Genomic DNA, 15,819 nt, shown 5'->3' on the forward strand with positions numbered 1-15,819 from the left:
CCGGAGCTGCCCAGCCCAAGGGAGCGGCCCCTGACCAGAGGAGGGAGCCGCACAGCGGGGCCCCCAGCACGTGGATGGCAGGATCTGTGCTATCTCAGTCCCAGGGCCCCAAGCAGAGAAGGCCTGGGGCTCCCAGCTGAAGTTTTGCTGTCTCCTCTGTCACCAAAGTCGAGAAGGACTGAGTGAGACCAACGTCTGCTGGCTCCTCGGTGGCTGCCAATGTGGCCCTCAGGCTGCGGGTGAAACCGTCTAGGGAAGCTGAGACAGTGGCTAGAATCACAGCCACGAGTGTTCCAGGGGCCCTAAAACACAAGCGCAGCCCGAGGAAGGCAGCGCCCGCTCAGATCCCTGTCCAGGCTTGTGTGCCACACTCGAGAGGCACACGGCACCAGAACATGGCGCTTTAAGTGACTTTGTGGGGTGTAGGAACACAAAGTGGGGCCTCGAGTGGCTCAGAAGTCACTCCCACCAGCCCACAGGGACCTGGGCGGCCCCTCTGGATGTGGCTGGCATCTCTCCAGGGCGGGCTCCAAAGTCCTATGGAGGAGGTGAGTGTCGGTCTTGCTCTGAGGAAGGACCCTGACAAGTATCCTGAACATGCAGGCACACAGCTGGCTGACTCATCTGAAGGGACCTGTTGAGCCACTAGCCAGGGAAGGCTGGAGAGAACTCGACTAACACACGATCCCTGCCCAGGGGCCCACCTGGGCCGCCCACGAGAAAACTATGGAAGCTGTGAAGACGGAGGTGTGCACGGGGCTGGGAGAATCCTGGGAGGAGCCGCACTGGGGACCAGGAGGGACGGAGGGCTGGGCCCCACAAGCAAACGAGGGAGGCGCTCAGTGCCATGAACACCCCGCTGCACCCACAGCTGCAGGCCTGGCTGGCAGCACGACCGTGGCTTCCGTCATTTTAGAGGCAGGTACCTGATATCAAGGATGACAATCAACCATGCCACCCTGAATTACAGCCATGTCCTCAGCGGGTCACTATTTACGCTGACAATTACAAAGAGTTTGAACTCGCTGTCCCAAGAGGCAACAAGCCCTTCATTATCACAGCCGCAAGCCTCTGGGCGGCCCTCCTCCCCCTCTGCTTCCCGTCAGGGCAACCTGAAGTCCCATGACAGTGACTCAGAGCCAGCCCAGTAGCTTCAGTGCAGGAAAAATCACAAAAACTCAAACACATCCTAAACATGGGCAGTTGGTAGGAGCTGATTCCTAAATTAAACCTGTTCGGAGGCTTTCTGGGTTAGCACAGCTCTGATAACAGGCTTGCGCTTTTTGCTCCCCCTGAAGGGCGGCGAGGAGGCCAGGCTCTGCCATTCTGCAGGCTCTGATACCTGGAGTCTGCCCTGTGGCATCGGTGGCCTGTGCCAGACAGTGTGACCGTCACCCGCAGTGAACACTCGGCACAGCAGAGCAGGCTTGGGGAAGAACAGAAAGTGACCTCTAAGCCTGCAGAAGACGCTAAGCCATGCACGGCCTCACGTGCACTGCGTGTCAATCACGGCCGAAGCAGGAACGAGCTCTTAATAGTTCCAGTAAATGCAAAGGTCGCCCTGGAAAATAGTGTGAACCTTTCTGACAACTCACACAGGTAGGTAGCCACTGCCTGAGACACGAAGGTAAAGAATTCACCTGAAACTGCATATTATAAAACTTATTTTTAAATGATGGCACTTAATTTGAAAGACTCCCAAAGAATACTGCATTAGAAAGTGACAGAGTGAAACCGTGAAGCTGACCACAGGAGTCCCTGGAAATTTCACCAAATGTTGCGTCAAAACTGGGAAACAGAAGAACTGCACCTGATGAAATATTCGATTAATCACTCGAGTCCTCCCCACATGCGAAGCTATGTTAAAAAGTGTTCCAAAGGTGGAGAGGATGATATTTCTTCCGATTTCGCAGGGGATGTACACCACCCCTACAATATGGTTCCTAACATCCAGGGGCGAGAGGATGATATTAGTCTCAATATTGCAGGAGGTGTACACTCCCTAGTGACATTGTTCCTAATATCCAGGGAAGTAGAGGAAGATATCACTCCCAAAAGAGCAGGGAGTGTACACCCTTTCTGTGACATTGCTCCTAATAGCCAGCAAGGGAGAGGAAGATATTACTCCCAGTATTGCAGGGGATGTACACCCCCTTGTGATATTGTTCCCTATATCCTGGGAGGGAGACGATGATACTCGTGGCAATATCACAGGGGGTGTACATATCCACTGTGATATTGTTCCGAATATCCAGAGGGAGAGAAAATGATGTGACTCCCAATATCACAGGGTGTGTACATCCTTCTGTGATATTGTTTCTTATATTCAGGGAGAGAGGATGATATTACTCCCAATATCGCAGTGGTTATACACACCTCCTGCGGTATTGTTCCTAATATCCTGAAAGGGAGAGCAACATATTTCTCTCAATATGGCAGGGGGTGTACACCTCCTTTGTAATATTGTTCTTAATATCCATGATGGGAGAGGATGATATGACTCCCAATATCGCAAGAAGTGTACAGTAGCCTGTGATACAGTTCCTAACATCTAGGTGGGGAGAGGATGATATTACTGCTCATATCGCATGTGTTGTAAAACTCCTTTGATATTTTGCCTACAATCCTGAGGGGAGAGGGTGATATTGCTCCCAATATCGAAGAAGGCGTACACCCCCCGTGACACTACACCCAATATCCATGTTGGAAGACGAAGACATTATGCCCAATATCGCAGGGGATGTACACCCACCCTGGGATATTGTTCCTTATATTGAGAGGGGGAGAAGATGCTATTGCTCCCAATAACGCAGGGGCTGTGGCGGTACACCCCTCCTGTGATATTGTTCTTAATATCCTAGGGAAGAGAGGAGGATACTACACCCAATATCGCAGGGGGTGTACACCCACCCAGTGATATTGTTCTTAATGTACTCCACCTCCCACCACCAGGGATATCGGTCCTAATATCCAGGGGAAGAGAGGATAACATTATGCCCTATATCACAGGGGAGTGTACACACCCTCTGTGATGTTGTTCCTAGTATCCAAAGGTAGAGATGATGATATTACTGGCCATATCGCAGGAGGTGTACACCCTTCTGTGATATTGTTTTTGACATTCAGTAGGGGAGAGGACAACATTAATCCTAATATCACAGAAGGTGTACAGACCCCTGTGATGTAGACCCTAATGTACAGGGGAAGGAGAAGACTATTGCTCTCAATATCACAGGGGCTATAACCACCCTGCCCCCTGTATATTGTTCCTAATATGCAGAGGGGTGGAGGCTCATAGTACTCCCAATATACGAGAAGGTGCACACACACCTGTGATAGAGTTCCTAATATCCAGCGGGAAAGAGGCTGATTTTACTTTCGATATCGCAGTGGGTGTACACAGCCCCCAACCCTAGGATATCGTTCCTAATATCCAGGCGGGAAGAAGATGACATGGCTGACAATATCGAAGTGGGTGGACACTTCTTCAGTGATATGGTTCCTCTTATTCAGGGGGTGAGTGGATGATAATACTCCCAATAAAGTAGGAACCATACAGCTACCTTGGGATTTTGTCCTTAATAACCACAAGGGAGAGGTGATATTACTACCAATATTGCAAGGGGTGTACACCCCTCCTGTGATACTGTTTCTTATATCCAGGAAAGGAGAAGATGGTGTTAGTACCAATATTGAAGGGATGGACAGCTGCCATGGGATATTGTTCTAAAGATACAGGTTGAAAGAAAATGAGATTCCATCCAATATAACAAGGGTTGTATACCCCGCCTGTGACATGAATCCTAAAACCTAAAAGAAGAGAGAATGGCATTGCTTCCAAAAACACACAGGGTGTACACCCACCCTGCGATATTTTTCCTGTCATCTAAAGGAAGAGATGATGATACTACTCCCACTACCGCCAACCAACTACCACTTCTTTAAGCATCTTGACAACTTTTTGCAGGGAAAACAAGTACACAACCAGCAGGATGCAGAAAATGCTTTTCAAGAGTTCATCCAACCCTGAAAGCACAGAATAAACAAGTTTATTTCTCATTGGCAAAAATGTATTCATTGTAATGGTTTCTTTTCTTTTTTTTTTTTTTTTTTTTTTTTTTTTGACAGAGTCTCACTCTGTCACCCAGGCCAGAGTGCAAAGGTGCAATCTCGGCTCACCGCAACCTCTGTCTCCTGGGTTCAAGAGATTCTCCTGCCTCAGCCTCTTGAGTAGCTGGGATTACAGACACATGCCACCACTCCCGGCTACTTTTTTTCTTTTTAGTAGAGACGGGATTTCACCATGTTGGTCAGGCTGGTCTCAAACTCCTGACCTCCTGATCCGCCTGCCTCAGCCTCCCAAAGTGCTGGGATTACAGGCGTGAGCCACTGTGCTCAGCCCATTGTAATGGGTTCTATTTTGATTAATAAAGATGTGTTGCAGCCTAGTTATACAAATTTAAAATTCATGGTCCAAAACCATAATTACTTTTGCACCAACCTAATACTTTAAGAATTAAAAGAAGCCTTTATATTAGAGAGCCCATGGATGATAAAATCATAAAGAATATTACAATCTCCATAACCCACAAACTTGGTAACTTAGACCAACTGGATGAATTAAAAGACACAATCTATTAATACTAAAACACAGGAGAAATAGGTAATCTATATATATTGATATCTATTAATAAAATGGAATCAATACCTAATAACCTTGCAGAAAACTTATATATTCCATAAATCTGACATTCTGTCATGTTATTCTAACTGGTGGGATTCAGGGATTTTCATTTTGATAAGAACATAGGTGAGTCTCACACACTTAATTTTAGTGCTCATTGGTCAGAAAAGCCATGTCCACTATAGGATACTGCGGAGCAATGCGTTATGGAGAATTTAGGCAAGATAATATGATTTTCAGAGTTAAAGGAAGACAACCTGATTTATGTACAGTAATTCCTCATAATATCATAGGGGATACCATATTTAAACTTTGGGGTATCCCCAGGTATAATTCTTATTTGAGCCACCTGTGAATTTCAGACACGGAGGCTTCCCAACTTTGGTGGCTTTCAATAAATGTGGAAGTTAACTCACAACCTATTTTGTGGAGGCATAAAATTCAATGAGGACTCATTTAACCTTTTATTTTAAATCTTATTTTTGTAAACTTGCATTTCCAATTAGTTGAAATTTTAAACCTGTTTCAGTTCTTATCCACTTTTTTTTCCCCCCGAGACGGAGTCTTGCCCTGTCACCTAGGCTGGAGTGCAGTGGCATTGTCTCGACTCACTGTAACCTCCACCTCCCAGGTTCAAGTGATTCTCCTGCCTCAGCCTCCCGAGTAGCTGGGATTACAGGTGCCTGCCACCACGCCCAGCTAATTTTTACATTTTTAGTAGAGATGGGGCTTCCCCATGTTAGTCAGGCTGGTCTTGAACCCCTGACCTTGTGATCTGCCCACCTCGGCCTCCCAAAGTGCTCGGATTACAGGCCTGAGCCACCGCACCCGGCCTCTCCACTCTTTTTAGGTGGAGGGGAGTAAGGGTTTCTTGGAATTAGGAGGAACTCCCATGTACCCAACCCATTTGGGTAAATTTCTTCCTTCAGAGTTTTTCAAATCAGCATCACCATTGTTAAAGGCCTCCCACATGGTAATAATTGTGCTACAGGGTTTTACAAACATGAAGTCTATGTTTGGCTGAATGAACCTCCTTGCTGTGCACAAGGGGGCCATAGGTGTTTTCACCAATTATGAAGCGGGTTCACTGTGCAATGGCTACCAACTTTTCTGAGTACAATGAGGCCAAATACATTCATAGATAAATTCCCTGAAGTGAATTTATTACTTACAAATAGCAAACAAAAGACAACAGAAGTCTAGGATTCAATATGAACCGCTACCACAAGATCAGGAAGGCTACCTAGAGCAGATAGATGGAGTTTTGACTGTAAATGCTTCCCTTGCACTACAACTGAGGGACCCCAGAAAGAAGCCCACATTGAGTTTTCTCCCAGGATGTGGTTTGCTGGACACAAGCGTTAAAGGCCATTCTGTTTCGAGCAGGGCCTATAACAGAGCCTGGGCTGTTCTGACCAATGTCACTTGATTATCAGGATATTGCCTTCCCAGCATATCATACAGTAATCTTGAGAACTACCAGTAAGAAAGGGAGGAAAATGGCCCTGCACCCTTAAAACTGAAGGATCAGGATATTTGCTGTGACAGAGGCACAGACAGTAGCGACAGAGTGTTCTTGTGAGCCATCTACTAGTTCTCTTAACTGGAGCGTGGCACCAGACCGCTTTCCTATTTCCTTTCAATGGAAACTATTTCAGAATATTTTGAATTTCTACATCTATAGAGTTGTGGCACATGATCACTGGCAGTGTAGACTCTCTGCATGGTTAAAGGAAAGAGTTCAGAAGCCCATCAACCCACATTGGAGGAGACCACCTAATGCTCCAGAGAGTGTCACTCCATCTTCCTGGGGTTAGCTCCACATGCAGCAAGGCCACTATAACTAAGGCCGTCAAGACTTGCAGTCCGAAGATGAGACTTTTGACATGCTGATAAGCAGCAGTTATAAGAAAAGCCCACACACTGGTCAGGAATTTTTCAATGAAAGCAGCTGAGACTCTTCTTCATATGCTTCGGTAGGGGCTAATATCAAACTATTTCTTCCCATTTTCTTTACTCAGCAGTGCCTGAACCATGAGGCACCATAGATGTACACCTCATCAGGAGGGTGTATGGTACAGCAGCAAGGGGAGCAACAGCACAAGAAACAAACAAGCCCACTACTTCTGCTTACATAATAACTATTGTCTTGGAGTGTGAAATAATTAATAATGTTCACATGGCTGCCCTAAGCACACAGATGGTGACCAGAGCAGATGCAGGGACTACAGACATACAGCCTGATTCTTGCTAATTAGGACTTAAGTGTTGGCTTATGTGCTGTGCTTTTGTGGATTCATAAGCCAGGGCCTCAAAACTGCCTGCTGAGCACAGGCCAAAGGTCATGCTGGGGTACAGTTAAACATTGATGTCTAGGAGATGAGAGCATTTTAGTGTGGAAGAAGATGACAACACCTGAAGACCACAAAACACTGTGCAGACCAAAGGGAACGCCCATCGTCAGCTCACGGTTCTGACCCAGGTGACAGCTGATGTGTTACGGAACAGTCAGCCCACAGCAGGTAGGTCAAGTTGAGCTGGTGTCCTGCATGAGGGCTGATCCATTCCATTCGTGTTGCCAATTGTTTCAATAGTGTCTCATGCACCCCACTGGTGAGGAAGGAATTAGCACCCTACGTTTACTGGCACCGTTAAACACATAACATCTATTACTAAACAGATAAGCCAGATATCAGTTATTAATTACATACAGGAGGATGGTGTAAGCTCCCACAGGCCCAAACAGGGATTAACTTGAGCGTAGAGAGTGCTATAGCATTTAAAAAGTGAGGGTATTCCTTTTGTTGTTGTTGTTGTTGTTGTTGACACAGAATCTCGCTCTGTCACCCTTGCTGGAGTGCAGTGGTGTGATCTCGGTGCACTGCAAGCTCCGTCTCCTGGGTAAACTGTATGTACTTAGGAATTAATACCAACTCATTATTAGCAAAAAATAAATATCTTTACATCAAGAGTAGTTTTTCATTTAATAAAAATAGGTGGGATGTGTATAATGGACAAGGGATAATCAAAATTTGCCAAATGAGGCTAGTAAGACAATCCCAAGAATTCACAATCATTATTCACTGGTCCATTAATCACAGGACAATCCATACAAATGAAACTTACCTGACCGGGCGCAGTGGCTCATGCCTGTAATCCCAGCACTTTGGGAGGCCGAGGCGGCAAATCATGAGGTCAGGAGTTCAAGACCAGCCTAGCCAACATGGTGAAACCCTGTCTCTACTAAAAATACAAAGAATTAGCTGGATGTAGTGGCGTTCACCTGTAGTCCCAGCTACTCGGAAGGCTGAGGCAGGAGAATCGCTTAAACCCAGGGGGCGGAGGTTGCAGTGAGCCGAGATCGAACCACTGCACTCTAGCCTGGGCAACAGAGTGAGACTCCATCTCAAAAAGAAATAATAATGAAATAAAAAAATTAAACTTACCTACATATTAGAAAAACATCCAAATTCAACCATGAATCCAGCACACTGTCAAATGAATAGACAAAAATTCTACCAACAGACTTAAGAAAATATCATTATCTATGAAATTCAAGTACTACTGCTTAAAGAACATTTACAGAACTCTCACTTCAAGGTTTCCCTGCAAAATAAGGTGAAATGCATACTCAAGACTCTTTAAGAATGGGTCACTGATAAAAACAATATACTTGTAACTTGTGTAACATTTCATAGATTTTTTTCAAGCACTGCACGATAATTAATTTGCATCAGGCTTTCCAAATTAGAAAAGCTTCACTTATAGAACTTCTTTCCCGTGGGAGTTTTCACACGGCTTTTCAAGTAAATTTTAAAACTGAAAATATTCTTGCAGTTTCTAAACTATTAGAGTTTTAATCCTGTGTACGTTCTTGTATTTACAAGGTCCAGCCAGCTACAGAGTGCATTTTCATATGTCCTTGAGTGAGTGTGAGAAAAATGAAACACTCAAACATTCTGAACATTCATAGGGTTTTTCTCAGGAATGAGCTGATATCTTCAAATGGAAATAATACAACCGAAGGCCTTACCATAAATTTAAATTCAAAACCTTTTCTCCACTCTGAGCCCTCCCAAATCTTCAGGAAAATCTGAAGGCTTGACCACATTTCCTACATTCTTAAGGGTTCTCTGCAGTGTGAGCTCTTTCATGTTTATGAGGGAATGGGAAAGAGTAAATGTTTTACCACATTTCTTACATTCAAGGGGCTTTATTTATTTATTTATTTTTGAGATGGAGTCTCACTCTGTCGCCAGGCTGGAGTGCAGTGGCACAATCTCAGCTCCCTGCAACCTCCGCCTCCTGGATTCAAGTGATTCTCCTGCCTCAGCCTCCTGAGTAGCTGGGATTACAAGCATATGCTACCACACCCAGCTATTTTTGCATTTTTAGTAGAGACGAGGTTTCACCATGTTGGCCAGGATGGTCTCGATCTCCTGACCTCGTGATCCGCATGCACAGGGCTTCCCCCCAAGCCCCTGTGGCCTTTTATGTCCTTGAAAAAGAACTAAGACAACTGAAATGTGCCACCATGTCCAGCTAATTATTTTCTTTGTTTTTGTTTTGAGACGGAGTCTGCTTCTGTCGCCCAAGCTGGAGCGCAGTGGTGCGATCTCGGCTCACTGCAAGCTCTGCCTCCCAGGTTCACGCCATTCTCCTGCCTCAGCCTCCCGAGTAGCTGGCGTGAGCCACCGGGCCCGGCTTTATTTTATTTTTTGTAGAGACAGGGTTTCACCACGATGCCCAGGTTGTTTCACATTGTTTTAATCCAGGCTGGTTATGAACTCCTGGGCTCAAGCAATACACACACCTTGGCCTCCCAAAGTGCTAGGATTATAGGCTGAGTCACTACACCCAACCTCTATATCATGACTTCTTTAATGGCGCATAAGGTAACTGGAACGAGTGTAGGCTTTACCGCATCTCTTACATTCATAGGGTTTTTCTCCAGTATGAATTCTTTCATGGAGGTGAAGGGAACTGAGGCAACTGAAGGCTTGGTCACATTGTTTACATTCATAGGGTTTCTCTCCAGTATGAGTACTTCTATAGTTACAAAGGGAACTCAAATGACTAAAGGCTTTGCCACATTGTTTACATTTATAGGGTCTCTCTCCAGTATGAATGCTTCCATGGTCATGAAGGGAAGTGGAACAGCTGAAGGCTTTATCACATTTGGTACATCTCTCTCTAGTGTGAGTCCTTTCATGCATCTTAAAACAAGAAAATCTGAGTGTTTTCCCACATTCCTTACATTCGTAGGGTTTCTCTCCAGTGTGAGTTCGTCCATGTATTAGACAAGAACCGGAAACAGTGAACGCTTTACCACATTGTTTACATTTATAGAGTTTTTCTCCTGTGTGAGTTCTCTGATGTCTTTCAACTGAATTGAGAAAATGAAAAGCTTTCCCACATATCGTACATTTATAAGCTGGATTTCCACTGTGCATTATCATGTGTCTTCTAACACCTGGAACAGAAACGAAAAGTTTCCCACACTGTTCACATTTATATTGCTTCTCTCCATATGGTTTGTATCCTGAGTGAGCTAGGATGTGCCTATTAAGGAGGGAATGACGTACAAAGACTTTTCCACAAATACTGCATTCACATTGTTTTAATCCAGTAGAAATGTTCTCATTCAGATCAAGATTTGGAATGTGGCTGACAACTTGTCCATACTGACTACCTTCTTTGCTTTCGTACCATATGATTTCTGTAAAAAAAATGACAAGCACATTATTATTGGTTGGTTTAATAACTTTCTACTCATTCATAGGTCTTCGACTTACACTGCTACCAATACTAGGGAAAATACATTTTTGTTTTGTTTTGTTTTTGTTTTTATGCCATGACTGAATTATTTGAAAGTAAATGGGCTACTACTGAAAACACAGCTACCACCTGCATGGCTATGACCAAAATAGTAACATTCATATACACAATTTTGTAGTACTACTTTCAAGTAAACTGTTTTCCAAACACTGACTGCTACACTGATGTACGTTACATTTTGGGTGAAATTTTTCTAAAAGGAAATGAATTTCAAGTGACTCTTATTTGCTTTGACTGCTTGTTTTTAAATTCATGACATGCTAAGATTCCTTCAGAGGACTTTATTTCCTCTTCTCGGTGCAAATTATCTTGTATCTTTCCCAAGTTTTTTGAAGTGATCTTCAATATTCTGGTCTTTCCGTTTTTTCCTAAAATGCAGATGCATAAAATTATCATGAATTATTTCAAACTATAGAAACATTACTAGATTTCATGTTCATTGTACACAGTGCCCATGCCTGATTGATTCACCAAATCATTCCCTTGCCCCATTCCAAATCACAAATAGCACTGATGATAGGGAAATACTTCCGTAATTAAGTGAAATGTGTTGTCATTCTTACCTACAGAAGCCAGGTTCCTGTAGGTTTCCTGCATCACTTCTCTGTAGAGATTCTTCTGAGAAGAATCTAGCAAAGCCCATTCCTGCTGGCTAAAGTTCACAGCCACATCCTCAAAAGCCACGGAGTCCTAGAATATTCCACACATGTGGATAGAAGGATGAGTGAGACTGAGAGCACTGGGAATGTATACTCAATTCATAAGCTGTTTACATGATTCTAAAATTTCCAAGCATTTATTCTATGACTTGATTGTCACAACTCTTACTCTGTTCACACATACTCCCTCCCACACAGCAGTACTAATGCTAGAATTGAACTATTCAAAAAGGCAACAGCAAAGTAGAAACACCCATCTCATTAGAGAATCCAGGGAGTAAGATTACAAAACACCCATCTCATTAGAGAATCCAGGGAGTAAGATTACGATATGCTGCTAGGAGTCACCTTTTAACTTCACTTTGTACATTTCTAGTATCTGTCATACTAAAGTCCTACCTGATGTGCATAAGTGAGTTAATATTATCAGTCCTGAGACTACTTATTCTTAAAAATACCTGCTTGCAAAGTTCAATCTTTGTTTGTATTAGGAACTTACATTTTGAAAGGGATTCCACAAACCCAAGTAATAAGAATGACTCACTGCATCTAAATGGCTTATGCAGTATATTTTCCAAAACTTCTTCTGCTGAAAGTCTATTATTTTGTGTCACTGCAGTGGTGCTTAGGGAACCAGACACAAAAACACAGTCTGAACACTAAGTGTTCAATGAATTTCCCTGGTAGACAATATTTTACATGTGCTGTCACTTGTTAACTGTGGAAGTGAACCCATTCCACGTGATTACACCAAGAAAGAATAGGCTTATTAAATTTAATTGAGTAGTAAATAAAACCAATAATTGATATTTAACAATACTAATACAACAATTTTTCAAATTTCTATTGCACAATATCAAGACAGAAAGGAATAAGAGGAAATAGGACACATGCTTTTTAAAATGACATTAATGTCACCACTTCCAGATGCTATTCCTATGAAACCACATAAATTCCCAAATCAGGTGGTTTTAGGCAAGAAAAGCTACTCTTTCATATGCAGTAAAAATGACCAATGTCTAATCATTTTTAGTCATCTAAAAAAAGAGTGATGGCTTGTCTAACATACTTCTAAGATTTTCAAACAAAAATATTCAGGACAGCACAGTGTTAGCAGAGAGATGAGCAAGCAGACCAAAGGAAAAAAAAGTCTTAATGACCCAGCATCTATATGGAAAGTTGAGGAATGATAGAGTAGGCACTATAGAATAGAAAAAGAAATTACATGCACTTTAAAATATGAGGCAAACCAGGCTGGCATCTACTTGGGAAAATGCATTGCATTCTTCTCTATTCCATGAACAATAATCATCTTATTATATATTCAAATACAAAAGATAAAACCAGAATACTTTCAGAAGTCACAGGAAGATTTTTTTTTTAACAAAGGATTAGGCAGAATTTTTTTTATGTAAGAAAAAAGTGATAAAGGAACAGACAAACTCAAACATATTAAAATTTAGGGAATAAAAAGAAAATAGAGTGGGCCAGGCGTCGTGGCTCACGCCTGTAATCCCAGCACCTTGGGAGGCTGAGGCAGGGGATCACCTGAGGTCAGGAGGTTGAGACCAGCCTGGCCAACATGGCAAAAATCCCGTCTTTTTGTTGTTTGTTTGTTTGTTTATTTGTTTTTGAGACGGAGTCTCGCCTTGTCCCTTGGGCTGGGGTGCAGTGGCAAGATCTTGGCTCACTGCAACCTCCACCTCCCGGGTTCAAGCAATTCTCTTGCCTCAGCCTCCCGAGTAGCTGGGATTACAGGTGCCTGCCACCACACTCAGCTAATTTTTTCGTATTTTTAGTAGAGACAGGGTTTCACCATGTTGGCCAGGCTGCTCTGGAACTCCTGACCTCGTGATCCGACCACCTTGGCCTCCCAAAGGGCTGGGATTACAGGCATAAGCCACCGTGCCAGGCCTAAAACCTTGTGTTTACTAAAAATACGAAAATTAGCTGGGTGTGGTGGTGGGTGCCTATAATCCCAGTTCCTCGGGAGGCTGACACAGGAGAATCACTTGAACTCGGGAGGCGGAGGTTGCAGTAAGCAGAGATGGCGCCACTGCACTCTAGCCGGGCTACAGAGCAAGGCAGCATCTCCAAAAAACAAAAAACAACACTCAGACACCCAGATAAGAGGATACACATGTGTCCACTGTCATAAATTCTTCACCAAGCTACAAGATGGGAACTGACATTTTGGTGAATCTTTATAAATCATCAATTTATCTATTACACTTTTATTTCACCAGTAGCATTTACAAAGCTAAGTCCTACAATTCCATTTGAAATTACCCTTAAAAAGAACAGACCTTTAAAACTTACTACACTCACTCTGGGGAAGAAATAAATACGAATTTTTAGCAAATGAAATACATCATATTACCTTACCTCTTTGGAAATAGTATTTTTATCTTTCAAGCTGTACTGACAAAATGTATCTTACAGTCAGTGAAAACCTGAAACTCAAATAAGCGGACAAGCCTTTTCAAGGTAACAAACTCAGGGAGAGGCAGTGCTGACTCCAACGCAGACCTTTCTAAGTGTCACGGCAGGCCATTCCATCCCTCAGGACACCCATCCTGTTCAGTAAAGTACTCAGTGACCACCTAGGAGGCACTGGCACTGCTCTTTGTCCTCCTGTGCACCTTAAGTGCATTTTATAATTCAGGTTCTTGCACATCCTCTCTGGGGTGGGTTTTGCTTGTCCTTTGGGACGGTTTTTCTCTCTTCACAAGTCTGAGACAAGCTAAAGAGCAGAAATCATTTCTGCCTTTTCCTCTCAATATCAGCATCCAATTGGCAAACCATCAATGTGTCTTCAAGGAATAAAAACTCGGGCCGGAGGAATAATTTTAATGACCTAACTTTCATGACATTACATTGTATTGTCCATTAATTTTAATGTCCTAAAATTTTAATGACCCTAAGGGGTCACCATTTTACATGAAACTATACCAGGAGATTCCTCTAAGGCCAAGAGCATCCAGCTGCTCCCCTGAGAGACTCTACCCCCTACCTCAGGCTGTCCTTGGGGATGAGATGACCCCGGGACTGATACTCACTAGACCCTCCAATAGACATGGCCACTGTGGGTATCCTGGGTCATCCCCAGACAGTTCTAAAATGCCAGGACTAGGAAAAGACAGGAGAGTGGGTGAGGACACAACACCCTGTCAAGTTTTCACGGGGGGACCTCAATCTAAAGACATTTTGGTAATATGTACACTTAGGAAAGATGAAAAGAAGAGAGGCACAAAGATTTTTTTTACATTAGAGTGTCAGATGATTTATTCTCCGCTTTCCTCTCATGTAAAATGTTTGGAAACAGAAAAATATTTTGGCCAAGGTGCCTCACGCCTGTAATCCCGGCGCTTTAGGAGGCCAAGGAGGGTGATCAGTTAAGGTCAGGAGTTCGAAACCAACCTAGCCAACATGGCGAAACCCTGTCTCTACTAAACATACAAAAATTAGCTGGACCTGGTGGTGGCGCCTATAAGCCCAGCTACTTGGGAGGCTGAGGCAGGAGAATCGCTTGAACCCGGGAGTCAGAGGTTGCAGTGAGCTGAGACTGCACCATTGCACTCCAGCCTGGCGACAGGGTGAGACTCCGTCTCAAAAAAAAAGAAAAAAAATATATATATATGTGGATATATGTGTATATATATGTGTGTGTGTATATATATGAATGGTTTGCTTCCTCATTCACCTTATCAAAGCCTCTCATTTACGCCCCTCCCTTGGACCCCAAACCACAAACCATGACTGCGGTACCCGTTTATGAATCGCGTTTGCTCAAACGCCCCGTTTAACGTTTTAACAAAGCCTCGGGTTAATTTTAGGGGGAGAAAGGTGGGACTGGAAGCTCCATGAACCACAGCCCCTCCCACGCTGGAACCCCGCTCACCGAGTCGGGGCTCTCCCGGATCACCCTCCCGTGGTCACCGCACTACCTGGGTGGGGGAGGCGCGGGGTTCCGGAGAGGGCTCTGGCCGGCGGAAGTGGCGCCCACAGGTACAGACAGGACGCAGGGGTCCCGCTGCCCGCGCCGCCCGGCCCTGCGCAGAAGGTGACTGAGGCCCGGCTGCGCCGCGGCGACTCGGTCCGCAGGTTCCGCAGCCCATGGCTGGTTCCAGCAGGTTTCACCCAGCCCTTTTACCCACTTCGGGAAGCCAGGCGCAGTCCACTCACCGTTCCTCGGCTTCCCGGGTGTCCCGGCGTCAGCTAGGGATGTCCCAACACCCGCAGGTCACAGGGTGGCCGAGGCTGCTGCAGAGCCACCTGGGCCTCCCAGAGCCAGGAAGTAGCAGCGGAGACTCACAGGAAGAGCCTACGGTGGCAAAGGCGAGACAAAGCGCCCGCCAGCCAGATCCCGGAAGCCGCCCTCTCCTTTCCGGCGGCGCGCCTGATTGACGGGCCCCCACTCCAGCGTCCCTGATTGTCTGGGGCTTCAGGCCCGGCCCCCTCAGGCCCTGAGTGACAGGAGATTGCGATCTCACGTGAGGCTGGATGTGGCCAGAATGACCATTTTGGCCTAGCGGTTTGTAGGGGGTGCGTCCTTCTTGCGCTGGGATCTGACCAGGCAAGGAGCACATTCGCATTTAACCTTGTATACAAGGTTATAGCTATTTTGCGTAATAAGAT

The 15,819-nt window shown here is 44.6% G+C and overlaps 1 protein-coding gene and 1 pseudogene across 1 annotated transcript; both read right to left on the reverse strand.

Annotated features, from left to right (window-relative positions):
• Positions 1-302: 302 nt before the first annotated feature.
• LOC144341359 (uncharacterized) lies at positions 303-911 on the reverse strand (annotated as a pseudogene).
• A 7,186-nt stretch (positions 912-8,097) lies between these two features.
• LOC106999634 (uncharacterized) lies at positions 8,098-15,356 on the reverse strand. The gene is given in 4 exon segments (XM_078004385.1): positions 8,098-10,390; positions 10,795-10,882; positions 11,068-11,212; positions 15,129-15,356. Coding segments are annotated over 4 exon segments (1,314 nt in total). The 5' UTR covers positions 15,300-15,356; the 3' UTR covers positions 8,098-9,480.
• Between the last annotated feature and the right edge of the window lie 463 nt (positions 15,357-15,819).

The sequence above is a fragment of the Macaca mulatta genome, chromosome 6 (genome assembly GCF_049350105.2).
Source record: "Macaca mulatta isolate MMU2019108-1 chromosome 6, T2T-MMU8v2.0, whole genome shotgun sequence".
NCBI lineage: Eukaryota > Metazoa > Chordata > Mammalia > Primates > Cercopithecidae > Macaca > Macaca mulatta.